This window comes from Pterocles gutturalis, unplaced genomic scaffold (assembly GCF_000699245.1).
Source record: "Pterocles gutturalis isolate BGI_N339 unplaced genomic scaffold, ASM69924v1 scaffold22295, whole genome shotgun sequence".
Taxonomy (NCBI): domain Eukaryota; kingdom Metazoa; phylum Chordata; class Aves; order Pterocliformes; family Pteroclidae; genus Pterocles; species Pterocles gutturalis.
The window spans coordinates 2,521-30,514 of NW_010141400.1; the positions used below are offsets into that span (position 1 = coordinate 2,521).

General features: G+C 34.9%; 1 protein-coding gene across 1 annotated transcript; it reads right to left on the minus strand.

Moving 5' to 3' along the window:
* LOC104469498 (chromosome unknown open reading frame, human C9orf84) lies at positions 1 to 27,994 on the minus strand (the record flags this gene model as incomplete). The annotated part of the gene is made up of 14 exons (XM_010084019.1): positions 27,956 to 27,994; positions 24,883 to 24,991; positions 20,826 to 20,988; positions 18,815 to 18,917; positions 17,966 to 18,122; positions 16,535 to 16,642; positions 14,215 to 14,344; positions 13,297 to 13,391; positions 12,380 to 12,622; positions 10,786 to 11,238; positions 8,286 to 8,411; positions 5,416 to 5,592; positions 1,948 to 2,055; positions 1 to 188 (listed from the first exon to the last, which is right to left on the minus strand). Coding segments are annotated over exons 1-14 (2,199 nt in total), but the record flags the coding sequence as incomplete, so codon positions are not given.

The following is a 27,994-nucleotide window of genomic DNA, read 5'->3' on the forward strand; positions in this document are numbered from 1 at the left end:
CTTAACACTCTGTTCCTCTCCGTAACTTCGTATCCAATTTAACATTTGAGACTGAAGCTCTGCTATTTTGGGATTTGTTTCATGCTTTTTCTGTCTGCTGTACTGTACAATCTTCAACTGTCTCCAGATATTATTCAAACAGGATTCTAAGATGTTTTTATAGATATCCTTCGCCTTGGACAAATAACCTGTTAATAAGACAACAGGAGAAGTAATTGCAGTGACAAAAGATAATTTCCAGGGTTTGTGTTTAATCTAAAACATACATTTAAAATTTATGTGAAGGTATCTTGCACAAAACAGATGAAAATTTAATAGCTCACCAATATGGAAGGATACTGTTACTACTAACCAGGGACGTAAGTGGCCTTTATAAAAACTGCTATACCTTCTGTAGTATCTGCTATATCACTACAGCTAGAATTACAGAACATTCCGTTCTATAGTTGCAGATACCAGCAGCAGCACTGTTATATTTAACTAGTCTACACGGCTTATACTTCATAACAACTTCTTTTACATTCCCATTGTCCAAAGCTTTACTTGTTCTTGTGTTTTCACCACTCCTCATATCAATACAACTGCTTCTCAGCTCTGATTGATGCCTTTTGTATATAAATGGTGAACAATGCTGGTGTTCTTTGAAAAGGCATAAAGAAAAAATACATCCAAGGTTAACTATGTGATGAATGACACAGCACAGCACAACATCACAACAGTGAGGACTACAGAGCCTACTTAGTATCTGGCTGGATTTTCCGATTTTTTTCCAGATCGTTTTTCACAGTTTCCTGCGTAAGGTGTTGCTGGGATCTGGAAAGACAGGTGCTGTGTAATTCTGAAATATCATCTAGGAGTGCTTTTGCTACAACAGAACAGAGGAGGAAGAGCTGCTCATTTGTCTCACTCTCATCCTTCTATGTTGCTTATATTAATTGTAGAAAAGAACTCTACTTAGGATTCTACTTACATATTAAATCTGTATTTTTCTTCCTACTCTTTTATTGCTAGAAATATTTAAGTGAATAAAAAATACTACTTTTCTCCACAGTCCTGTTTATGGCAGTTGTTTTCCATTTTACATCAATTTTAAGGAAAAACCCTGCATCAAGGGATAATTCAGAGTGACTGAAGTTAAGATACTCTGAACCAGCTTATCTCCTATAAAGACAGAGGGAGCCTGATTTTCCGAGAGCATTCATGAAAGCTAACTGCAGCTCCTTATGAATCTATCCCAACAGATCTATGTGAAAATCCACAATACACAACTATGGGAACTTGACAAGCATGAAATTATAATTTCAGGCATAAAATTGTGCTACAACAAATTTTAATATTCCAAATCTGAACAGCATAAGACCAGAAAAGCTCAAAAAGAGCTTCTGTGTGAGTCCAGTGCTAAGAACTGGACTGTAACTTCAAGCTCCCTGCCTCATGATATCTTAGATAATATCTCAGCTTTTTCTTAAAATGCCCTCAGTTCTACGTACCTCATTTCTGAGGAGCCTAAGAATATTTTTAGATGGAATTTTTTCCACACTCACAGAAGGTAGATTGTAACCAACAAAGGATTTACCATTTTTTTTGCACGTTTCTTAGTTTAAACACAGATTCCAATGAAAATTTGTCATTCTGAGATACAAGATAACACATTATTTATATGGAAGTTGATATGAATGTTTCTTAGGCAAATCCATGTACTAACATAAACAGTGGTATATTAGTCATGAACTGAGTTTATACACTACCAAAGTACACTCTGCAGTGAATTAATTTCTAATGATGGAACAGAAATAAGGAAGCAAAGGGTGTTGAATATCATATTGAAGCTATGCTGGAGGTATACCAATGGCAAAGAATCACAGCCTACAAACACAAAGAATGGACTGCAGCATACACACAAAACAGTTGGTTTCTGAGTATCATTTTTCACTATTAAAAACAAACCTAGTGCTGTGTCCAAGCCACACGTTAACAGAAGATCTCGAACTGCCACCAGCAGGTGCACTAGAGCAGCATGTCTGAACAGCATGATCTCCTTCTCATCTATTTTACCTTTACAAACAAAAGACACAGATGTGGTCTGTATAAAATTTCAGAAATCACGCTATACATACGTAATCAGTTTAAAAGATCCTGATATCTCTGAATTGTCATAAAACACACTTAAACAAACATAATCTTGAAAGGGTCGGATCTGTTGATCTTGGCAAATAGCTTATGATACCGCACAACTTCTCCCATGTCATCTGGCCCAGAGCAAGTGGCACACAGGAAAGTGTTTTTGAAAGGTGTGTAGGGATAGATGGTGCTTGCTGGAGGAGGACGGAGCAGTTTCCCTAGGTGTGCCATTAAATCCACACTGCCTTACTGATTTTAGTAAGGCAGTTGTTAAATATACACAGAAACTGATAAATTCCCCCTCTTATGGTCCATCGCACAAGCCCAGCTGTTCTCATTACTATTTCCTCATCCAACTAGTCAAATCACTAAATTTTTCAAAAGCACTGTAACTCCATCTAACCCATTTTCCAAACATTTCAGAACTCTTTTCAAGAAATCAAAATGGCAGATTATCCACTAATCAATAAACAATTTTAAAGTAGTGATAACCTCAAAGTTAGCTTTTCAGAGAACTTTTCAACAAATTTTAGACTACAAAAGCCACATTCTTTATGGCAAATGATTTGTCACCCGCTAGTCTTCACATGTATCATGATAAAAATTCCTATTGCCTTCCAATAATGACCCATGTAGAGTTTTAACTTCTGATATTACTTTCCCCACACCTAATTAACCTCTCCTGATAAGAATCTTAACATTCTTTGAGAAGGCAAATTTCTGCTTCTTCTTGGACCCACAGAGTACATAAAACAATGTATGGGTTACCTAGTCTGTATTATGCACCCATTTTGAATAATTTTTTAGCAGCTTGCCCAAACAGGAGGGAATAAAGACCCTGAAGAAATAAGCCATTTTTGGGAATTGCACACAGGGAGTGGTGTAGTTCATTATGTTAAGAAAGGAAATATGTGACTTCTGCAGAGTAAGTGGACTTAAAAAAAGTATACTTCAAAATGCTAAAAAATGGTTGATGAAGATAATCAAAGAATAAATTACTACAGCTGCTAAAGCAATTACTTAAAACGATGCGTTATACAAGGAAAATATTTTTGAGTTCTGTGTAATGGGATCAACATAGCTTTTAATTCAAAAAGAGAAGCAAAACACTTAGGAAGGAAAAATCAAACTTATGAACACAGCATACAGAAGAATTAGCTGAAAACAGCATGGAAGACAAAGATCTTGCCACTATTCTGTATCAAAAGACAAAAAGCGACTGTTCATTTCTGTCAGTGAAGGTGCTGAAACTGAAGGACTACAAGTTCCTGACACCACTCACCATAAAATAGTGGTGGAAGAATACAGGTCATCTAGAAACAAAGCAAGACAGTAGGAAACCACATTTTATGACAGAAGACTGGAGCATTTGGTAGTATTTGGTGCAGAAAGAAAAGACCAGCAGGGGAATAACAATCTTCTATTAGACCAGTACCGTCACAGCAAGTGATTGGTTTCTATGTTCACTGAAGGATTAATAAGAAAATGCATCAGCATACTTTGGAGGAAAGTGGAATGAGATTGGATATTGTGAAACTACTTAAAACCAGGAAGGCAATAAAAGAGTGAAGTAACTTACCAGGGAAGTTTTGGAATCTCCAATACAGTTAGAGAAATATTAATTAAGAATGCATTGGATATGTTAGAGCCTTCCTCATTTCTATGTTTCCATGGAACTTTCAGCAAGAAAATTCTTGTCTCCTTCTGCTTCTTTAGTTGGGGACAAAATACAAGACCTCCTTTGCACTTTTCTATCTCTTTTGCGTAGACAACAGTAGCTAAATCAAACTGACTTTTTGTGGTATTTTAAACCAAGAGCAAAAAGTTTTTACTGCTTTCCTTGAGCTGCAGTCCAAAGACCCACCTATTTAATAGGTCACTTTTGTGTTCAACAACAGCTATTTTTGTATAACAAGGGATGGCTAAATATTATCCATTCTTCAGAAAACACTCGCCTTTAAAAGGAAGGTCCAACAGATGACTACTTGCCTCAGTATTTCAGCCACTCAACATTTTCATTTATTTCATTGCTGTAATTTTAGCAATAATAATATACTGCATAGCTAATCTACAAGCAAAGAGGGCCCTCAAGTTCAAAAAAGCATGCCACTTGGCCCAGCTACTACTTTAGGCTGCATTTCTACAGCACGTAAACTTCATTTGAAAGGATATAGGTTTTATTAATTTAATCTTGAAATAAAATACAGACTCTTACATATTTTTTCTTTGATCTTGAGAAGGGGTAGTAGTTCTCTGTATACATATCTCAGCAATGCTTTCCTTTCTGTGATTCATTGATGCAGATATGGATACTGAGTTTCTCTCTCATGTTTGTGAAAAGAGTGTTTGCTTTTTTGCAAGCTTCCTCAAATTAAGAGAACCCTGCTGCTGACAATTTTAATATGGTAATCCTATAGATCACAGGCTGTCATTCTGCAGAGATCACTAACAATTTTTTTGCTTGCCTTCTCTCTCATTTATGATTTCATTGTTATATTTCTTTTGAGAAAAATACAATTGTCACAGAAAGCAACGAATTTGAGTTAGCTAAAATGTTTCATGTAATTTGTGACATAATATAAAAACTTGGCAGGTAGCAGACAACCTGCTATGTTATCCTTACAACTAGTTCTCAACTATGACCAGCACAACTCAAAAAATAATCCCAAATACCCAATAACTTTCAAAAGCTTCCTAAAACACAGTCTATATTTTGCTGTGAGGTTTTTCTGACCCTCTTTTTATCTATAGCTAAAAATCTTCATACAGGGTCACTGAATTTGCTGGCTTTTGTTTTCATTTTTCTGGTTTTACAGGGTTATCACATGCCACAGGAGAGAAATGAAGTCAGAAAGAAAACAAATTAATATGAATTCTTCTTCTTCTCATTTCTAACAGCAGCTTAGCATTTTGCATCATGCAGGTGTGACAAACAACAGCTACTAAAATGAAAGAAACAACACATAGACAGCTTTTAATTTAAAAATTTAGCATTAAAAATTTAAACATTTTTTATATAGAAGCAACATTTCTGAAGCCTATCTAAAATATTTTAAAATTAAATTCAATTGGAATACTTTTTGTATTACGATATTCAGGTTAATAAATGTAATGCTGAAGAATGAGGAGATATTATTTTGGAAATAAAAGAAGAAATCAACTACCATAACTCTTCAGGATAAGCTGCTGAAAGTTTTATCACTAATTATCAAACATCTTGAACCTTGTGTCACCAATTAAACCTGTATTACTATTAAAGAAGAAAAAACAATGACTTTATTAAAAAAGACATACCTTCTTTAAAACGATCACATATCACTTTTTCTTGCTGTTTAAAGAAAAACCTTGTATGATCAAATTTAATGCTGTCAAAGCTCCAATTTACAGAAGCAAGTACACCCAGATGTGTCAAATATTTTAGAACAGGAGTGGCTGCTTCTTCTAAGAGACAGTATGCCTGGCATTGGCTTTCTGGATAGAACAATGAACAAAACATAAGAAAGTTTTGTTTCATACACCACTACTAGACAAGAATATTCAAAAGACCTTGCAAGTCACAAACAACACTGACTTATTCACAAAAGCTGTAACATCAACACAAAACCAGTTGCTCACCAGGGAGCCTCCTGGGTGGTACAATTAAGCTGATCCTCACAGCAGGCAACCACGTTACTCCATGCATTTCATAAAGTGATCAAACTCCATGATGAAAAGTTGGGATTTTTTACTCCTGTGGCTCCCACAAAGATTGTACTATTATTCCATTGTTCTACAGAAGACTTCTACTTTGTAGTTTAAACTTAGACTTAGTGCCTTTGTATCCACTTGTTACTATAACTTCAACTTAAACAGCCCTTCTCCTTTCCCTGGTATTTGACTTCTAATGTCTTTGTCCAGCAAGGCTAAATAAGACAATCTGCTAGTCTCTGTGCTTTCATATTTACAGTTCTTAATAGCTTCTGGATGGCTGTTCTACAATTCTTTCCAAATTACAAATGAGTTTCTCACTATTAGCATCCATGACAGAGCTGTCAATTGCTGAATGCGTTGAAAGGGATTTCCTTTTCCTCAGGTAAGAAGGTCACACTCTTCCATACCCATTTTTTAAAATTATAGTTCAGTTGATGACATCAACAAGATCAGAACTCTGTGATTCTTCATTCTCAAAGACCTACTATTACTTTTCAAATATATTTTCAACTGATCTATGAAAATTGTTTGACTAGCAGCTGATTAAACTTCACTGGGCCAATGCGCTATTTCATAAGAGCAATTAAAAACTTCATATTTTTAAGCATTCTAAAAAAAATATTTTATTATGTCCAGTTTTTCAGCCTTTAGGGAAATAGGTGAGGTACTATAGTATTTTAAACGCCCATTGTATAATTTTATTCAGGCATTAATGTATTATTTTCTTTTTAAAGTGTATTTCTAATCATGCATCTTCAATGTTTCATCATTAAGTAAAATGCTTGTGTGAGTCTTTCTAATCTCTGTTTTGGCTATAGCTTGTTTTTGAGAAAGACGCCTTTCCTTCGTCTGCAAGGCCACCATAGTGAAACACATTTTATTTCCAGGACTATAATAGGACATTCATGCCCAACAAATACCACCTTTACAAAATGCTAATTTTTCTTTTGACTGCAGAAGAGCTTTAATTTTTTCCCAGTTGCATTAAAGGAGTCTTGCTTCAAAATTTATTTTAAAAACCTAAAAAATAAGCTTATAGCTGTTACGTGATTCCCATCTCAGATGAGAACATATAAAAATACTGCTCTCCTCTTTCACTGGTTCTGTGAAAGAGAATCCCATTAAGCATATGGTTAGAGTGAATGTATTTCCATGGAAAACCTAACTAATCTGTGCTAGGCCTACAACTTTCTAGCACTGGATGTTCTTAATTTGAGGCTGTAAAATAAATTGGATAAATATCTTCTAGGTTCTTCTTCAACATTTCTACTGCATGACAAAACTGTTGTCACTGCATGTTCTTTGGTACAATGCCTTGAAAAGTACAGCAAAAGGTCACAGGGTAAGGTTTAGTTTTGTATGAGATAAATCCATAGTGGATTACTACTGTGTTAAAGACATTCTCTATGAAAAATAACGGCCAATCCCTTCCATCTCCAATTCTCTCAGTTACTCTGTCAGTGGCAAAAATGCAGAATAATTTGAGGGTACTGATTGGCATAAGAGATTTCATATCTGCTGATTTAGATCATAACTCAAAATCTGTACTTTTTGGTGTGCATGCAATTGGCTTTAGTCTTAAGACATGATTCCATAGCCTGCTTTTACACCCGTGTCTATTATGGAATGTTTTCAGTCACAAGGAGCAAAGACTAAGCCTAATAATTTCCATATTTTTCTGAGGAGTACTATTTAATACAAAATTATATTGTTGTCCTGGTTTCGGCTGGGACAGAGTTAACTTTCTTCATAGTAATTAGTGTGAGGCTACATTTTAGATTTGTGCTGAGGAGAAGGCTGATAACATACTGATGGTTACAGTTGCTGCCAGGACAGTCAAGCATTTTTCAGCTTCTCTGCTGTGCCTGTGTCTGAAGGTGCAGGAGAAGCTGGGAGGGAGCACAGCCGCAATTTCAAGCCTAGGATTCGACCTCCGGTCTAGAACTGAGACCTAAATTGGCCAATGGTATATTCCATATCATGCACGTCATGCCCAGTATATACATGAGGCTCTGTCCAGAGTGCCCTCTCTTGCTTTAGGTCATCAGCTCTCTCGCTCTGGGTTGTCACCCCTCTTTCAGGGCCATCTCAGTCTCTTGGACGCTGGGGCTCTTATCTCAGTTCCATGATTGTGGTTTCAGGACTCTCCCTGCTCTGGGATCGTTAGCTAGGAACACGCTGAGCCGTGGTCGTCAGGTGGTGACTAGTATCATTGTGTATCACTCATTTGTATATTTGTACATATTACTACTGCTATAATTATTATTACTATTTACAAAATTATTGTACAGTTATTAAATTGTTCTCATCTCAACCCACGAGCTTCTTCTCCCTTTACCCCTTTCATTCTCTTCCCCATCCCCAGGACGGGGTGGGATGAGCAAGCGGCTCTGTGGTATTTGCTGCTAGCTGAGCAAACTAAACCAAAACAATTGCAAGGCTATATAAAGTAAAGCGCATCCAAAATAGTATACCTGATGCTTGAATATTGACTGTAACACTGTCCTCATTCTCTTGTTTATTTTCCTCTATTCTTACAGTCTCACAAACAGGACTGTCCTCTTTGTGAACATGCATACTCTGTTCTTCAGGTTGTAGCACTAAATCATTAAACCACAAGTGAACATTTAGATACAAATAGCAGAAAAACAGCTCAATTAATAAGAAAACCATTCTATAAATGACTCTATATGCGAAAATACTTTCACATTAGAGTAATTTCTATGGCATATATATTTTCTTTTAATGAACTTCTTTATTGTTTTCATGGACTCATATGGTATGTAAAAATCATCAAGACAGAGAGAGAGATGAGGCCCTGTCAGCCTTCTCAGCCCAGGAACTCAGGCATTATCAGGTTTGTTTTCCTTAGCGCAGAAGTATCGACCTGGGAAAATTAAGGAGCTGCTACTATAGCTCTATAACATAGCTCCATAGGAAAGCTCATATGCCTTTATGTGGAGAAAAAACACGTATGAGAGGAAAGATGCTGCTGACTATAAAGGAGCTCAAACTACGAAAAATATCTCAGTGAGTGTGAGTAGAAAAGGTTAGATACCGTAAATGACCCAGAAAGAACATGGACGCTGCAAATGAGAGGGGAACAAAAAAAAAAAGAAAAATTGCCTACTGAAAATAACTTTTTCTCATGTCTTCTATCTATCTATCTTTCGCAACTTCTTAGAATTTCTAAGTCTCCTTCCCTTCTTCCTTACAAATACTGATGCATGAGCTACAGCTTCTGCCCACAAAGTTTCCTTTGGTAGTTCTACCTCTATTTCTGAGAGGGGATCTGGCTTAATAGGTATCTCCTAAATATTGCTGATTTTTTCTAGTTGAGAACATCAGTTTCCTCAGAAAACAAACTGATCATGCAGAGACAGAAAGAAAAAACCTGGTTTTTTTCTAGTTAAGTTAAAAAAGCCTTCCTGACTTTGAAAAGCTATACAGCGTTCAAAAGTGGATCACTAAGTGTTTCTACTGCCTCCCTCCTGTGTATTTTCTGAACTAAATATTATACACAAGGACATCTTTAAAAAACAGATAAGAACAAAGACAATAGAGAAAGAACCCTAAAAGCAGTGCTGGCATTTCTTATTTTCAGATAAATTTAGGATTACCCTTAATAAAAACTTTTCATTATTACTAAAGTATATGATAATTTACATAATCTCTACATCACTGTGGTAAGACCTATGCATTTTAAAGGGTTCTCTGTATATCAGAAATAACTGATCTGCAACACTGGACACTACCTGTAAACATATTCTAAACTGTACTTATTTAAACTTCTTCAAGCCTATTAGTAAATGTAACATAGCTTGTCTTTCCATACATTTGGATATCTTACTAGGAGATGTAGTTCTAGTCAGAGTTCACTAGATGGTAGCATAAAACTCCAGTTCAGGTACCTTGATCTCCTTTCAAAATTGGGATTGTTGCTTTCTGAGGCCATGGAACGGTTTTATGAATGTCTACCAGTGTCAATAACAGATTAATTTTACTAAGAGATAACTTCCTCCACAAGATGATATAACCTTGCAATTAAATAAATATCCTAGTTCGATTTTATAGGAATCATTACAGAAAGCTATTATGTAACACTTGTAATATTTTTTTTTCATGCTATGACATATAACTGAAACATAGATAACAGTTATTGTCAGAATTCTGCCATACAACTCCCCCCCGCCCCCAAATGAAAAATATTCTTTTTTAATACAATTTTATCCTGAAAAGTCAATCTGAATATATGTCACTGCCTCCTGGTGTTTTGTGTCACAAATTTATTTTTTAAAACAAAAAGGATTTTCTTCTATTTCTTTTCCCTCTACTGTTTTGCATTTCTGCAATGCCCAATGCATAGCCTGAGGCTCTTTCACAAGCATTGTGATTGGCAAGAACAGGGCTACCACAACATTCTGTTATCCCGGAGACCTGTTCTGCCTCATTGTTTGATGGGGTGTGCAACAAAGTAACTGGCTCAAATGCTTCTTTCCAGAGAAGAACTGAAACTCTAGGCTATGCTGGTTCTACAAAAGAAAGAGTAATTACTATTTGATAACTACAATTGATAATTACTATTTCTCCAAAGAGGCCAGGAGACCCTATTCAGAACACACGGACAGAAGAGATCTTCTGGAGTAAGTACCATTTCAAGTTACTTTGTCAGGATAGGAATAAACTCATGTTTCTTTGATTCAAAACCACTTCCACCACCAAAAAAACCTGCAAACCCAAAATCAAAGCACTCCCCTAACCTAAAAAACCCAGAAAAAATCCCCTAAGGTATCTAAAGGAAAAACCAAAAGGTAAGATCCTTAGCTGAAAATTCAACTACATTAAAGATGACAATGTTACCATTGACTTCAAAAGCTTTTTTCCCCCTTAAATTTACTAGCATAAACTACCATCTATTCTAACTGGTATAAGATTTAAACCTGGGAAAATGGCAGAATAAACTGGTTGACATACCTTTTTCAGGACTATCTACATACTTTTTCTCCTCTTCTTGGGTGAGCATATGTTTAGATCTCAGCATGATAAAGTTGCTCAGATCAGAATCATCATTGTCCCATTTCGTATTAAGTGCAAATGATGTAGGCTTTTGACTACTGGATGAGTTGTCTTGTTTAGAAGACACATCTCTACAGCTGAATGATTCAGATGATTTGGGGGTTTTCTTTTCTTGTTTTAAGAAATAAATTGCCTCTTCTACCTTATTCTTTTTTATATTTCCTCCAGTAAGCTCTTCCACAGATGTACTTGTACCCTGAATTTTGGCAGATGATGCAGCACTCATATGCTTGGCAAAAGACTGCGTTTGAGTCTGCTGTGACATGTAAAGATTAATTACTTGGTCTGACTGACGTCTTTCAGCAGAAAGCAGTTTGTGGTTTGTCACAGAATTATTCTCTTCAAGCCATCCTAAAAAAGAAATATTTTTTTTTTTTTCTGCAACAAAGATTTTTTTCTTTTGTTTCTCCTGGTTGGAGTTAACTACTTTGGGTAGTTATAGAGAAAGCATTTTCTAATTTTTTTTTTTCTGCCTTCCCAGATCATTAGAATCTGCTTTTAGAAAATTTGTGCTGATTAGTCCAAAGTAAAAATGTACAATGTTGAGAAACAAAGGCTGTGCTAGCGTTTGGAGAAGTTTTCACCATCTGCATGGTGCTCACTGGTGTTAGATTTCTAGGAAGTGAGATGCAGGACATTTCATTAGGAAGAAAGATTAACAAGTTTAACAGAATTTTTTTGAGACGCAAAAGAAGTAAAGCCTGCAATTAGCTCCCTCTAAAGATGTGATTCACTAGAACCGTAATTTTTTGCACTGCAGCTGCACATCCACCTTAAACACAGTAGCTCAACACTTTACAATATGTAAAAAGCAGTGAAGTGGAAACATTCTTTCAGAAGTGGTGCCCCTTTGTTTCATATATACTGTTACTGCCAATCCTTGGAGTTCTACAACCATAACTGGTGTCTTGCATAGTTATATAATAAAATCTAAAGAACTTTTCACATTTTATGTTAAAGCTTGATTGTCTGTATGCATAATGGCCAGGAAAAATTCTGAAGTTTATGTTTCAGTTCACATCTGAAACCACAGCCAACATAAAAATGCCTCTGAAAAGCATCACAAAATAAAGAATTTTCACTGTAACGTACTCTCCCCACTGACCTTCTGCAGATAGGACTGTAGAAGTATCTGCTTTACTAAAATATTCCAGTGCAAAATTCCTGTTTGTTAAGAAATTCTCCTAAATAAAACTATTTTATTAAAAAATAATATGGCTGGTGGAGGCTACTTTTCATCTGCACATTAACAGAAAAGATAACTCTGTGTAGTTAAACACTTTTGTTCCTACAATTTATTCTAAGCTCTGAAAGTACACCTCAATTGTAGTAGTGTCGCTACTTCATATTGCTATAAAACATTTTGTTCTTGAAAATAAGAAATCTTCCATTTCCTTCCTTCTTGGAGGTATGTAAATATCACTGTATGATTCTCTGTTAAAGTACCCATCTTTGCTTTTTTATCACTTTTTTTAAAAAAGAAGATACTTACTTTCTAACTGATAGGATGTAAATTGTGTGTATGTTTCTACTTCTGTAGGAAGCAAATTATTTGCATTACTGGGATGCATAACTAATTGCTCTAAAGTTTCTATGGAGACTGGATTTAAACCCAATTGAAGCCACCAGCCCTCCTCCAGTGAGCTAAGCGTTGGTGCTTCTACCTCAACTTGTAACATTTCCTTCAGTTCTGTAAGCGAATGATGCTGATATGAATGTTTAACAGTCTGATGCTCTACAAAAAACAGAAATCAGCATATAATATTAATAATCTAGAAACATGAAAACAGAATGTCATTTTGGAAATAAAAAATCCCAAGTACTGATGACCTACTACATATATACATTGCTTACACTCCCATGTGTAGCTCAGTGTCCATTAATAGACTTAATAGCTAAGCAGTTAGTGTTATCAGAGCAAGTCTGCTTTTTACTTATTGAGAGTACAAGTAAGAGGGGGTTTAAATTTTTTTCAGATCTAATAACATGTAGCTGCATTACTAAAGTTACAAATTATCTTGTTCATTATCTGAGGCATATTTTGAAACTTTATTTAAGGAAAAATAGCACACAGAAAAGGGTTCAACAGATTACCAAATTTCAACTACCACAGTTATTGAATTAGTAGTAGCGAGCTGAACATTTTCGTAATGTAATAAAACTACTTCATTCACATTACGTCCACAGAACAATGCATCATCAACTTCTATGTTGCCATACTGTAACTTTTTATGTGTAATAAAAGAATCAGATAATCCAGACTTCAGAGGGTTACATTAATTGGATAAACTTCAATGGCTCAAAAGATGTGCTCTACAATATAGCCTTATCTTTTCAGATATATTTTCTCCATGTACATGGAACGCTTCAACATCAATTAGAAATACATAATCAACTAAAAATCCTTACCGACAAGCAAAAGAGAATTCATATTATCCTGATACTTCTCTGATTGCCATATCAAGCATTTTAAGTACTCCCTAGAGGGCTCTGTAACCAAAATACTAAGAACACAAAACAAGACTTGGAAGTATGAAGTTTAACAGCATTATCTGTTGAATTTTGATTTAAACAAAATTATCTTTTAAAGCTCTATGTTCTCTCTAAATTTTAATTTCATTCATTCATTCACTCATTCATTAAAATGTTCTCTTGTCCATATAGAAGGTCATTTCTTGCAACACCATGGTGAACAGGAAGGAGTGAGACAAGCCATCAAGGCTGGTTCACGAAGTAAAGAATTCTGTCTAGATTTTGGTCCCCTCCTGAAAAGGATATTTAAATTCTTCGTGCATATGCAAGAAAGATAGCAAGGCAAAAAATGCTAGTCTCACAAACAAGATGAGAAGGAAAGGATGAAGCAATCCTGATCCTGTGTCAGCATGAAAAGGCTTAAATTCGATTGTTGGGGGATATCTCCAAAACACAGACAATACTTTCTTCCTGTATCTCTTCTGGAGATTTTGTAGGTGATACTTGCTCAATATAGGTGTTTGCCATACATATAAATATATACACGCATACATACTTGCTATATACATAAATATTTACTGTTGCCTTCTCCAAAAAAAGAAGATCGGATTTTCAGGCTATTAAGTCCCCCAGGAGAAAGAGGTCTACAGTAGTAACTCTCATTTCCTTCTTCAAGCTCCCCTGAAAAGCCACAGATATGGTTCATGCACTCTTTCGCGCAAAACACAAAATATATGCAGCTGTCTCAAAGAACATAGCTTCCAATTAATAAATAAAGTTATTTCTGCACTAATTCTGAGGATTTACAATTTAGAGGATTTATGACAGGATTTATTACTACTACATTTTCATTACCTGTTGCCAGAAAGAGGAATAGGTTCTTCTTGAAGTCCTGTGCACAGAAAAGTAACCAATGATCTTAGCTGTCTGCACGGAGGAGTTAGAGGTACTTCCATTTTGTCTTTCAGATATGGAACATATTTAGCTAGAAATTGCATAAAGCCCCACCCAAAACAAAACAAAAAAATCCAAATCACAAAGCAATTTATGAACAAAACACACATACTTGTGAATTCTACACTAGTGAAGTTTTGAATTAAAATACAAAATATTTTCATTGGACAATTCACTATTTAAGCAATAAACCCCAAATACTTCACCTTTAATTTCCAGACAGTTTGGGGATAATAATGTGTAGATCACATTCCTTTACTCATTCTGTAATGTAGTTCTGGCTACATACTCTTCCCATGGAAGACGATTTTTATGATTACATCACCAGGTACCATGGCTAAGGTTTTAATATTAAGTGTCCATCCCTGTTGGCCTTCTTAGACAGTTCCCACATAAATGAAGTTAATTGGATGGGAGAGAGACTTCAGCCAATATTGTGGTGGCCGTAACATTCAGATGAATGGACTCAGGAACTTCAGAAACAGTCAATCAGGATATTAAAGGCAAAATTACTCTTTCAAGCAGAGTTAGCACTGACTGTAAATTCCAGGGATGCCCAATGAAACGAATAACAACACCAGTTCTTTTAAAGCAGTACCCAAACAAACCGGGCGTGTTAAAAGTCCCCTGCAAGTCACTTTTCACATCCTTTTTTTTGCCAATCACATTACAAGTGGACATTTTAATGTATTATTGTTTTTTATTAAAATCTAACAAGGAATTTTCAACGTAATTGATTTTGTTGTCATTCCATAAAAACTGATGGTTTACACGATTGCCCTGGTATTAATCTCTCTTATATTCTTCTAATAATATTTCTTGTTAAACTTGACCAGAAAAGTAGAGGTCACAAAAAGCACAGTTCCTCCATGCTCTGTGAAAAATAACAGCCAGAAAAATTTTAAGTAAGTGTCTTCATAAGGAAAAACACTTGTAACAAATTCCTTGTAACCTGTAAATTTATTTGTAACAAACTTTGAGCTGCTATAATTTCTCCCACCAAGAGCCAACTACAACACAGTATCAGGAGTGTGATGCTATTAGCCTGAAGGGGACAACCATCAGTCCAGTTTAAACATAATGAAACTAAGACAAGAAGAGAGGTCTTGGTCTGGAGAAAACTCATAATTTCAAGTATTTTAGTAACTGCTAGATGGAAAACTATCAAGCAAGCACACACTGGAGAATAATACTGCTACTGTGCAATGCAATAATGGATAGATTTTTTCCAAGACAGGATATACATTAGAATGAGAGGTACATGTTTGTTCAAGGATTGCCACTCTGCCCAGATGACATCCATTTGTAAATGTCACTCTTTGAGCAGCCTTTTCTGCATGAAATTAAAGGTGAAAAATGTCACCAGCACAGACATTTTCCTGCCTCTTACCCAGCCAATATTAAGCTGTGAAAACAGTAGGGCTGGCAAGAATATCCGTTAATTTGAAAGATTACCCCTGGAACCTGCAGAAATTTTAACAGAGGCTGGAGAGTTAGTCTGAATAGTCAGACACCAAACCTGTCTGGCACTGGTACGCATTGTAACCAGCATGCCTGACTGAGATTTCAAGCTACTAAAGGCGGGCAGATATAGACTTCCTGATACCAGTGTAAAAGAAATTAGTATTCAATGCACACATTAGCAAATATTCAACACTTTATTTATGCATAAAACAGCTCTGGTGACTACCTGACCATTTCTCGATCACACAGCATTATTGAACCACTTTCAAACCAAAATGTCTGCACAGGAGTTTCAAACCCCTAGAAGTTTATAAACTCAGTACTTCTCTCTGAATTGTCCTCCATCACCCTCTTTTGAAAGCATTTATGTAAGACTTAAACCAATTTTAAACCGTGGTCTTTGACTCCACAATTTTAATCAATTTGCCTTTAACTTTCCTGGGCCCTTTCTGGGTAGATAAATTGTTAGATTAAAAAAATAAAATCTGAAAAGCTAATCAAGCACAAAAAGCACCACTTACAGCCAAAAGCAACATTAAAGGACTGTAAAGTTGTTTGTGTTTAGCTTTTAAAACTCTTGAAAGGAGTATGGCACTTCTACCTGCTTATGGTGCAGGTATAAAATAGTAGATTACACAAAACAAACATCCTATCTTGTATCCATATGGTACATGTACTCCCAGGAACAGAATATGGGGATGATCAGTCGAAGAATTTATTTTAAATATCACCCCTTGGTTTATGTAGATTTTCCTACCTGAATCGCAGTATTCCAATGTACTTCTGCTGTTACTGGAGCAAACCTCTTGTGGTATGGGACAGTAATTGGAAATTTCTATTTTGTATGTAATTTCCACTTTCAGGTCTGAAAACAGATTTTTTAAAAGGTGCCATAAATGAACCATTTATTCCTTTTTCCTGTCAGAGCATTTTTTTTAGTCTTTTTATTGAATCTCCATAATATATTGTTACAAAAATTTGGTTATTCTTAGTAACCCCCAATGCCATAGCTCATCAGAGCAGTGCTCAATCTTGTCCCTTAAATGTGCCAGAAAAAATATACAATATAGTATAGTCACTATCTGAACTATTCAAAGTACAGTGATGTGATTTCTGGAACACACAGGCAGCATAAATGTAGTTTACCAGTAGTTTTCTTGCTACTAAAAAGGCCTAAAACAAAACAAAAAAGAATAATAGATGAACATCTATCTACAAAATCATCAAACCTCTGCAGTGGAGGTTAGATCGTTCAGCTTGGAACATGGCATGTAGGTTGAGATCTACTAAATGTATCAGAGGAATGCACATGAAACTACCTTAGTCAAATATACACTTTAAAAAGTTTTGTTCCTATCTTGAATAAGAGATTGGACTACTTCAAACTGCTGCTCTGTCAGAAACAGAATTCAGCACGCACCCTCCATGCTCAGAAAGCTTGAATCTTGCTTCTTTGAGCTGCTTCTTCTCCACCAAAGAAATGGTTTTCCTCACTTGTTTTGCAAAACCAATGCAAACTTCTTTCTTTTTTTTTAAACAAACAAACAAACAAAATCTCGGGCACTGTCTTTTTGTTTTGACTATTCAAAGTACAGTCACAGATCTCAATCCAATAGACAATAATTGTAATTAAAGTTGAACTTATCTGTAGTATAAAAGCATTTTGTAACTTCTAAAATTCCTTTAAAGAAATTACTAGTGTCATTTAGAATATTCCTGATATGCATGGAAATATCTAACCCCTTTTTTCCCAGAAATCTGCTTTCATGTTTGCAATTACAATGTAACATAAGCAATTTATACAGTATGACTGTGCTGCATATAATCCTCTTAAGGATGTATCTGAAAGTAAATTAATTACAGGTAAGAAAATATAACATTACATTATTATATTAATGGTAGACTGGATACAATGAGTCACAGCTCATGTTACATTTGTTGCCAAGATTACAACACAGCCATGGATTGAACCAAATAGCAAATAGTTCACTTCCCCTTGGTTACTTGAAGATACATTTCTAATACTCAGAAATTTGGGTATAAGCACAGTTTGTAGTATCATACAGAAAAACTCTCATTTGATAGGCTGTGATCTAAAAGTGAGCTGAATATAAGAGAGCTAGATTGTGTTAAATGTGTGCAAATGAAAGGAAAATTAGTTCAAGCATTCAAAAAACCCAACCCTCACCTTCTTTGATCACCTCTTTGCACACATCTTCATCAGTCATAGTTTCTGGCACTAAATTTAACAACTCTTTCAGTTCCAAGTATGATGGAATCTTAACAGAATCTGATCTGTCATTCTTAGGTTTGCAGAGTTCTAACACAACAGGCAACATGAAATACTGAAAAACATTAACCACAACAGAATGTTAAGTACATTTCTGTTCAAGTTACTGTACAGTCTAAGCTTTTTCAAAATCTTGAAATAGCTTAATTCTAAATCAATCTAAGAGCTTTTAAGATAGAAGTCATATTACATTTACACAGCATACACAGTTTTGTTCAATATATAAAAAAAATGTGTTGCAGTACTTGAAATTGATTCAGTGGAGTATAAAGAGTGGATCTGAACTTACAGTTCCCAATTTTGTAAAATCCTCATTTTTTCATTGAAAGTTTGGGTTTTTAGAATTTTGAAAAATGGAGCAAAAAATCAATTCTACTTTTTTTAAAAAAAAGAAGCTAAGCTTGCCCCCCAAATCCCAGAACATGTTTTGGAGCTTTCCCTTTCCCATGCACATGTCACAGCTTCCTGTTCTGTTCATTTTTATTCTAACTGTAACAGTACCTACATAAAACTGCCAACACATCAGGTCCCAGGAGAAACAGCTGATCAGAGTGAAGATTCCCAACAGCATCCAGGAATCAAAAAACCACAAATAATAGTGTTTTCTAATCTTGGAAATATAAAGGCTACAAATAGCTGGCAAGCATGAAAAGAATTCAGTAAAATGACTTGCAGATGGACAAATACTTATGCATAACACAAAGCAATCACTAACATAATATTTTGTAAGAAACAACATGATGATACCTCTTCATCTTTTACAGATATGGTAAAAAAATTCTCTTGAACTCCCTGCAATTCTTTTTTATTCTCTTCGGTCTCCATTTTATTTTGGAAAGTCAAACATTCCCTTTAAAAGATCATAAAACAAAGCAAATGACTTCTTTGTATTACTTCATATCTAAGACTGGAAGTCTTAGTAGTAGATCTGATAGCTATATAGGTAGCAGAAGTTTTTGTTTTTTTTTTCTAAATCCATGCTTTTCTAAGAAAGCAATTCCAAGAGATGCTCTACCGAACTGTGCAACTAACTGAAATAATTTTTCAAGAAATAATACATTATATGATGAGTAGACTAACTTAATATTGGGACCTGCCTTAAAAAAGTTACAGAAAAAAAAACCCCATATTAAAATTGTTCATCATCTCAACACCTAAGTCCCATCACGTAAAAATGCTTGCTGTAAAAGCTGCAGACCCCATTTTCTTCCAATGTCAAGTTTTTCTGTTATATACAAAATTTCTGTGCTCTATAATGTTGACATTATTTATCTTTTGTCACCTTTCATTTCTATTTTCAGAAATCACTCAGCACCAAAGAAAGCAGAGTGTGCTCACTATTAATTAAAATGAAAACTAAAAGCATGTTCCCTGGAAACTTTTAAAATGCCAAGAAGTGAAACTCAGGAGTGTGGCTACTACTTGCCTTGTAAAGCAAGGATACAAGTAGAATAGAGACAAAGATTTTTCAAGTTGAAATAAAACCTTTCATTGGGCTTGCCTTCATGGCCATTACAGGCACTAAATCTACAGTGACTTTTTAGAGGGACAGTTTTCTCATCAGTCTCTGACACCACTGTTTTCCTGGAGGAATACTTTAGGCTGAAGAGAATAAATTATTCCATGCCTAGCCTTGGGATGCTCACTGAATTTTATCTGAAGTAGAAGTCTGTCTAACCGTATCTCTGTCTAAACACATCTCCCTGTGTGCTCCACTGGGAGATCTGGACTCCCACCATGAGAAGGCTAGTTGTTTTGCTAGTAACCTGTGAATCAGCAGGTCAGAGACATTTCTGTAAAGCTTTACATTACCATTTTTTTCTTCTGTGACTAGTATTTCGGAAAGTCATTGCAGAATTTGTATCATGTTCTCTTCTGTGGATACTTACAGTACTCACACATACATGCACACAGTCTTATGTCCAAGACTCACTGCAAGATCAGGGCTCATGTTTGAAAAAACATGCGAACGACACCACTCCTTCCTGTTCTGTCACTATATAGGTACAGTTAAATCAGTTAAAATCTACTTTGCCTTGCTTGTGAATCATGTAACCCTATCAAGTGCAAAGGAATCTATACAAGCCATCCAGACATAGAGTAAATCAGTGCAAAATCTAGACAAACTTCACAAATGTATGTATACAGATTAACATATTTTAAAAATCCTAGGCACATCGTGAATATAATTTATACCTGGTTTAATGTAACAGTTGTTCAAATTTCTGACATAAGACAACATTCAAGCAAATTTAGTCAATCTAGCAATATGAAAGCGAGCAAAAACATAAGAATAATTAATATTTGAACTTAAAGAAATACAATTCAGCAGGGTGAGAGCATGGATTTATTGACAACATGACTGAAAGGAGAGAAAAAAGGAACATGGAACCATGTGTAAAATTCTGGACCAACTAAATTTAGTGTAATTTTACTGACAGGAAATCAGTCAGTCTGAGGAAGGACCAGTTCCCTTAAAGGTGGACATTTTTTCAGTATTCCAAAACTAAAATCCTGAACACATTTCACACTTACAGACTGTAAAAATTACGTAATTTCATTTATCCAGTTTTCTTAAATAATGCATATAAATTTCACCCTACTAATTTTTTCATAAGTAAAAAGAAAAGCTGAAGTCTTATCTATTGCCAATATAAATCAGTTAAAAAGTTAATGTAAACTAGAAGACTTAAAAGGTTAGTAGCATTACACACAGACTATTATTTACGTTTACCTTTATACAACAACTTGTAGATACCTGAAAATGTTCTCTTCTGTTAAATTCTGCCCTTCAGAATCTAAAAGGGGATCTTTCACGAAAAAGAACTGTAGTCTGCTCAGAAATACAGATGAAGTAGGCAGCTTTTTACAAAAATTTTCAAGATTATCAATAAAAACAAGTTCCTCTTCCAGAGATAAATCTGAAGAAAAAGAAGAAAAAAAAATTAACAAACAACACAAACATAATAAGAATTATCAGAATAAAGAGAATTGTTGACTGACTGTTGGAATGCTATAAATGTCAACAAAACAGTAACTACTTTTTACTTTAAATATTTTATGATTTTTAAGTTTTAAATGTAACAAACTCTAGACTGCCAATGGTTCACATGATAAGCTCTGGTTCTCTTTTGCTTTTTCTTTTGTCTTACATTAACACCTGATTGAAAAAAAAGGCACTTTCTTTTCATTGCCCTGTTTGCATTGTGAAGTATGATAAAAGAACTTTTGAGGTAGGTTTTGGCTGAGAAACTTAGTTCAGTGCAATATTCAATGTAGAAATGAGGCAGTCTTTCCATACACATCTAAACCTAAATGAGGATTTTCTAATTCTGAAGCAAAAAAAAAAAAAATTTACAAAATGAGCTGACAAAAATATAGGTTACAGATTGTTATGATTTCAAGAAAGATGACATTATGGACGATCATTTCTTTTGAATTTAGACTACTCTTCTCCATGAGACAGAACTGATCCAGCAATCAAAAATCTATTTGATATAATACTTTATATTTTCAATATAATTTACACACACATACACACACACACATACTATATGTATATAAGAAATAATAATAATAATGTATAATGTTGAATGTACAATAATATACAAGGAAAAAGAGAGTTCTTTGTTCTTCTTCCTTATTTTTTACCAACATGGAAGCCTCCTCACTCCCACACCTCGTTTCATTCCCTGGATGACTCCCCATGTGTAATAACCCTCCTTTTCTTCTTAGTGGGTAGAAATTATAGATACTGACTATGTTCCCCTCAAACTGTTTGATGCTGCTAACCCAAACAGATCCCACAAAGAAATCCATCAATTAAAACCTAAATGCCTTGTTATAAAATGCCTCTGTTTAATGAGATGAACAGCTCAGGAGAGGCTACTAATGCTTCTAGTAGCCTATAAATCTTAGAGTACCTCCAATAAAAAAATTGACATATTTTCTGATACAATTTACAAAATCCCTGACCTAGTCTTCCTTTTCTTTAGGCAATGAGGAAAAAAAGAGTAGGAAGCACCTCAATATTCAGCCAAACAGTGGTTGTAAATTAGGTGCCAAAATCAATGAGAAATTAAAGACTGCTTCAATGACATAAACCTGATCATGCTGTCCTCATATAATATCTCATTTAAGTTTTGTTAATTCAAATAAAGCAGGATAACTCCTAATATCCTACCCCTAAATCTGGATAGCTGAGGCATAACTTTTCCCGTGATTTGCATTTATTATCGCAATTTAGCTACAGTTTTAATTATTTTGTATTAATGTGTATTGTATCTTTTTTATTACAAGAATGCCTATGCAAGAATGCACTCACTGGAACAGATGCAATCACATATGTAACTGCTTTCCTAATATAGAATTTTACAACTGGAGCAATAGGTAGAGTTTGAAATTCACAAATGCCAGTGTTTGAAATTCATACAAAACTGAACTGAATTGCCACTTCATGATTTTGGGAAGTGCAGTTCCAAGTTTTAACTTGAATGCAGTATCGTCACCTTCTTTGATTCAGAAATTTCTAATAATCAAAGCACTTAAAAAAAAGACCCTTAATAGGCTTAAGAATGTGCTTAAGTACTTATCAATCAGGGAGCAGTATTCAGTTCATGTCTGAGATGGGCATTTCACTGTCAGTACTACCATATGCTAGTGTAAAGTTAGTGCTCTTCAGCTTAACATTACAAAGATGGTTGTTATTCCACTGTGACCTCTTCCTCATAAAAGACAGCCTATGCAAGACAGAAAGGCTATTAGCAGCATGCTAAATATTGAAAACTTGTTTTTAACCTAATATAAATCTAATGTAATCAGAAAGAAGCCTAGAACTCTACAGTTACTGACCGAACCAAATAAAGTTTTTGGCTTTTCCATTCAATGTGCTTCATATTTCACAGGTTTTAACTTTCTTATAATTTTCCACTGCTACAGTCCAGTAACCATTTACTAGCTACATTTCAAATGTGTACATAACCTATTACACGAAACTGCACAATCTTATTGGAAACGTTTTTGCTTTAAACAAGAACCTGTAAAGACTATAGCTCTTAGTTAAGTATTATATGCATTATTTCTTATATTACACCTCAAAAAGTGAAAAAACTGAAGAAATTTATTTTGTTCTCTGAAAGGAAGAACAAGGTTACATTAACAGAAATAACCACGAAACATTTCAATATGCAAGAACTGGTAGAAAAAAAACTTCTGCAGGAATAAACCAAGCTATTTAGAATTCATGTATAACCTTCCTCTACTGGAAAAAAATATTTTAAATGATCATTTCAAATCCTATATCATGTTCGTTCTTATTTTTTTTCAGTACAGGTTAGATAATTATGTCATATCACCCATAATATTCTCCTTCTAATAATATCAGTAAATTTCCATGTTTTTGCACTCTCTTTATGTGTCTTCATGCCTTTAGTGAAACCTAGCCAGCTTTGTGCTGTTCCCAGACTAGCTGGCATTAATTAACAGGTTCTCAATGACACAAAATAGCTTGCAAACCTTTAAGAATGGCAGCTTTTAGAAATGTTAGAATTAGTACTTCCCTCAAAAGCCAACAGGCTTTTGGTAACATTTCCTTCTTTAACGTAACCAGAAAGTTAGAAAAAGGTTTGGCAGTACCACATCATTACATTGAAAGATAATTATTAATCTGCTAATTCAGTAAGCCACTCAACAAAATAGTGACTAATTTAATGTTCTCCCATTAAAAAAAAATCCAGTCTCTTTAGCTTGCTTGTTTATGTCTGTTTAACCACAATAATAATCTGTAACTTCAAAAAATAGAAAATGTTTTATGAAATTTATACTTTTTATTTTTCGTTCAGAGTCCATGGAAATTTAGCTGTCTTGAATGTTCCTAAGAAAGTAACAGCTAAGACACAGCAAAGCATCCTAATTATTTTTATTCTCTTTGTAAGCACACAATATAGAGAGCTTTACTAATTATTGAAACCTTCTGCCATATGCCACCTAACCTTGAAAAAAACTCCAGGTAATTAATCAGATTATTTAAGATTACTGTCTTTCTATTATTAACTGTAATATGCTTGGATTGCTGATACTATGTTCCTAGTAAACATTATCTTGTACAATATTGCATCAAGAACCACCTGCCTCCTCTAGGAGACTGTGGAAAAAAAGTTCTTAGTAGACGATTAGATTACTTTCCTTTTCTAAAATAGCATGATAGACAAAAAAACTGTATTGAGAAAAACAACCTGATATAATAAATCGTAATATAATTAGTTGAATCACACACTTTCTCAACATTTTGCTTTCTGCGATCAGAATTCATTCTATCTACTAGGGCGCTACTAATCACAAAATTTCAGAAAATACATGTGAATATTACCTAATTTGAACTATCTTCATCCCAGCAACAAAGCAGAAATTGCTGCTGCTTTCCCTCCTTGACAAAGTAAAAGAACATGCCACAAGGATCTAATTTTGTTGAGGTACGAAGGATCATTTGCATTTTGATCAATGCCTGATAAGATCTACTTATTGTGACACTTTTTGTCACCCTCTGCCATATGCCGACCTCTGATCAGCCTGATCATTTCTGCTGATCTCTGATCAGCCTGCAACTTCTTTTGGTTTGCATCTGTCTTGAACTGTTAAGATAACCCCTGCTTCTCCAGTGAATAAATCTCTCTTAAACGGTTATAAACATCTTTAATTGCAAAAGCTGTGATCACCCAAACGATCTCTTCAATGTCTATTGATCATGCACAAAAAATTATGGAGGTTTACAACCTGACTCCATAAAAAGTTAGAAGACACTGAATTAAACACCTTACCTTGCCACTGTTCTTTAAACTCAGAGGCATAGTCAGTCTTCAAATATTCGTCTTCAGTGGATTCTTCCTTGAAAATATTCTTAAGTAAAAATGGTCTTTCTATGTCATTCTGAGAGGAGGGATTTGAACTTTGAATAACTTCTATTAATTCATTATCAATACAGAACTCTACAGAAGAGATAGGTTTCCTAAAAAGCAGGAAAAAAAATTCTGATACTTAAGTTGTTATAAAAGCACTGTCATAACTTCCCTGTCTCGTCAGTGAATCAATGTCACTCCAGAAGATACCTTAAGAACTTTGATAATCACCATATTCACTAAAGAAGATCAGAAATTACAGAGTTGTTACCACTATTCACTAGAACGACAGTCAAATTACATGTTTAATTCTTCCCCAAGAAAAAGCCCATTAAGTTTACCCCCAACATTAAATGTAACAAAAGGATAACGGCTGGAAAAAAGCATCAAACCTATTGATGTCATAACATTTATGACAAAAAAATTGCTGCTGGGTTAAAAGTATAGTCATGTTTCAAAAATCATGCAGAAATTGCAAGTACTGCAGTACTTGCTGTAGTAGAATCCCTACTACACATCTGTCGTGGTTTCAGCTAGGACAGAGTTAACTTTCTTCACAGTAGCTAGTAAGAGGCTCTGTTCTGGATTTGTGCTGAGAAGGCTGATCACATACTGATGGTTACAGTTGCTGCCAGGACAGTCAAGGACTCTTCAGCTTCTCTGCTGTGCCTGTGTCTGTAGGTGCAGCAGAAGCTGGGAGGGAGCACAGCCCCAATTCCTAGCCTAGGATTTGACCTTAGGTTTAGGACTGAGACCCAAATCGGCCAATTCAATATCATGCACGTCATGCCCAGTATACAGATGAGGGTCTTTTCTGGCTCTCATCTCTGTTCCAGGATTGCGGCTTTGGGATTCTCCCTGCTCTGAGTTCATTAGCTGGGAACGGGCTGAGCCTTGGTCATCAGTGGTGAGCAGTATCACTTATTTGTATATTTGTACATATTACTATTGTTATAATAATTATTATTTTCAATATTATTGTAGTTTAGTTACTACATTGTTCTTATCTGAATGCATGAGTCTCTTTTCCCTTTACCCCTTTAATCGTCTCCCCCATCCCCTGGAGTGGGGAGAATGAGCAAGCAGCTGTGTTGTGAAAAACCCGACAACATCTTAAAAAAAAAAAACACCAAACCACAACTATTTTACAACACAGCACAGCTCAAAAGTTAATTTTGAAACTACAAGTGGATTAGTTCACAAGCAATAACTATGCAGCATTGATAATAATCAATGTCCATACTTTAACATGGTATAAGCCTTTGAACATCCACAAACCTTAGAACACTGTGTCAAGTTACATGTGGGCCAACTTCACCGAAATCAATGGGTTTCCCTAGAGTTTTATAGATGGATCATGCCTAAGTGAATTGCTGATTTGAGACTACATGGGCCAGCCTTTTCCAGAGTCAAGCCTTTAGTAAGGCTCTTCTGGAAAATAGTAAATATAGTAAATATCTGAAATTACATACTGATCTGAGTATGGAAACATATGTTCAAGTCATATAGCTAAGCTCGTACAGTGTTTTGAACACAGAAGGCACTACATTAAAGTCAACATATTTAGCTTCAATTAGGTCTTTACAATACAAAGTAAAACTTTCAGCAGTATCTTTGAAATGTGGACAGTTGAGTCCCATCATCAAAATAAGCATGGTAATTAAGTGCATGTACTAAAGCCAGTAAGGGGGTTTATCCAGTTAAGTCATTTGGCAGTTTCTAGGAATTATAGACTCAATTCCTTAACTCCCTTCCTGCAAGGTGTCCTCTCTCACAAACACATCCTTTCCTCTGAAATTCAACTCCTTGCTCCTTATTTCCTAGTCTCACTCCAACTAATTTTTCACTGGTACACAGACTTAGCCCACTTCATTTTAAAATACATTAAGTTAAATAATCTCAAATTTTCTCTAACTGGAATCTAATACATGCACCGATTTCCTCAGATTTATCTAGATGTTTTGACAAAGCTTAAGTGCTACAACAAAATGTAAAAGTAGATGCTCTTTGATCTAAGAAAACTTCTTCATTCTTGGCATTTAATACCACCTGAGATAGCATCTAACTGATTCTTGAATTGTTCACTGTTGATATCTAAACCACATGTCTTTACAACAACTTCTTAGGGAACTTCTTTTTCTCCTACTATTATTAGTCCAGACAATGTATTTGGCAATATCTTTGCATGGGTTCTGCAGCATCCTCATAACATTTATCCCTCTCTGAAGGTGCAAAGATGATTATATTCCAGATAATAGTCTTATTTTTTTCTGAAGATGCAGAATGTAATTTCAGTTGTTCTTCAGTGCAGCTTTTGGCATTAATCTAAACCTATAGTTCAAGCTCATTATAAGGCAGAAACATTTAAGATGCAATTCATTTTGTAATTACCTTTTTGTCATAAAATCTCAAAAAGTCTATATAGTTTTCTTTAAAAATGCAGTGGTGTACTGGTTACACTGACAGATGCTGGACTGTATTAAAACCTGAAAATTTAATCAAATGCTTCCAGCTCACAGGATCAGAGAATCACAAAATGGCTGAGGTTGGAAGGCACCTCTCGAGATTATTTAGTCCAACCCTAGCTAAGCTATTCAAATGCAAGTGTCCTAAATAACACTTCCAGGCTGGTTTTGGTAACCTAAACAAGTAAGTACATTTTTTTAACTTTGACTTCACTGTTTCTATAGCACAATAAAATTTCTGCATCTGTGCAAAACTGTTGTTTTCTTTAACATTACTTTATTTTTTTTTTTTTAGTTTTCCATCTTCAGAAGCTAAAATGAGCTGAAATTTCACATAATGTGCATTCTTTATAACTCAAATGTTAGGGAAGAGTTTGAGCTTCAAGTCCAAATTAAAAGTACTCAGACATTTCTTCACTTCGCTACTGTCAGAAAACATTTCCATATTCTGTTATCATTAGCTTGTGATTCACAAAGTACCTGAACGATATAAAAGGAATAATATATGTTTTTAGCTTAAGGTTACTGACTTTTCCAGGAAATCCTCCACAGATAAACTTTTCTTCCAT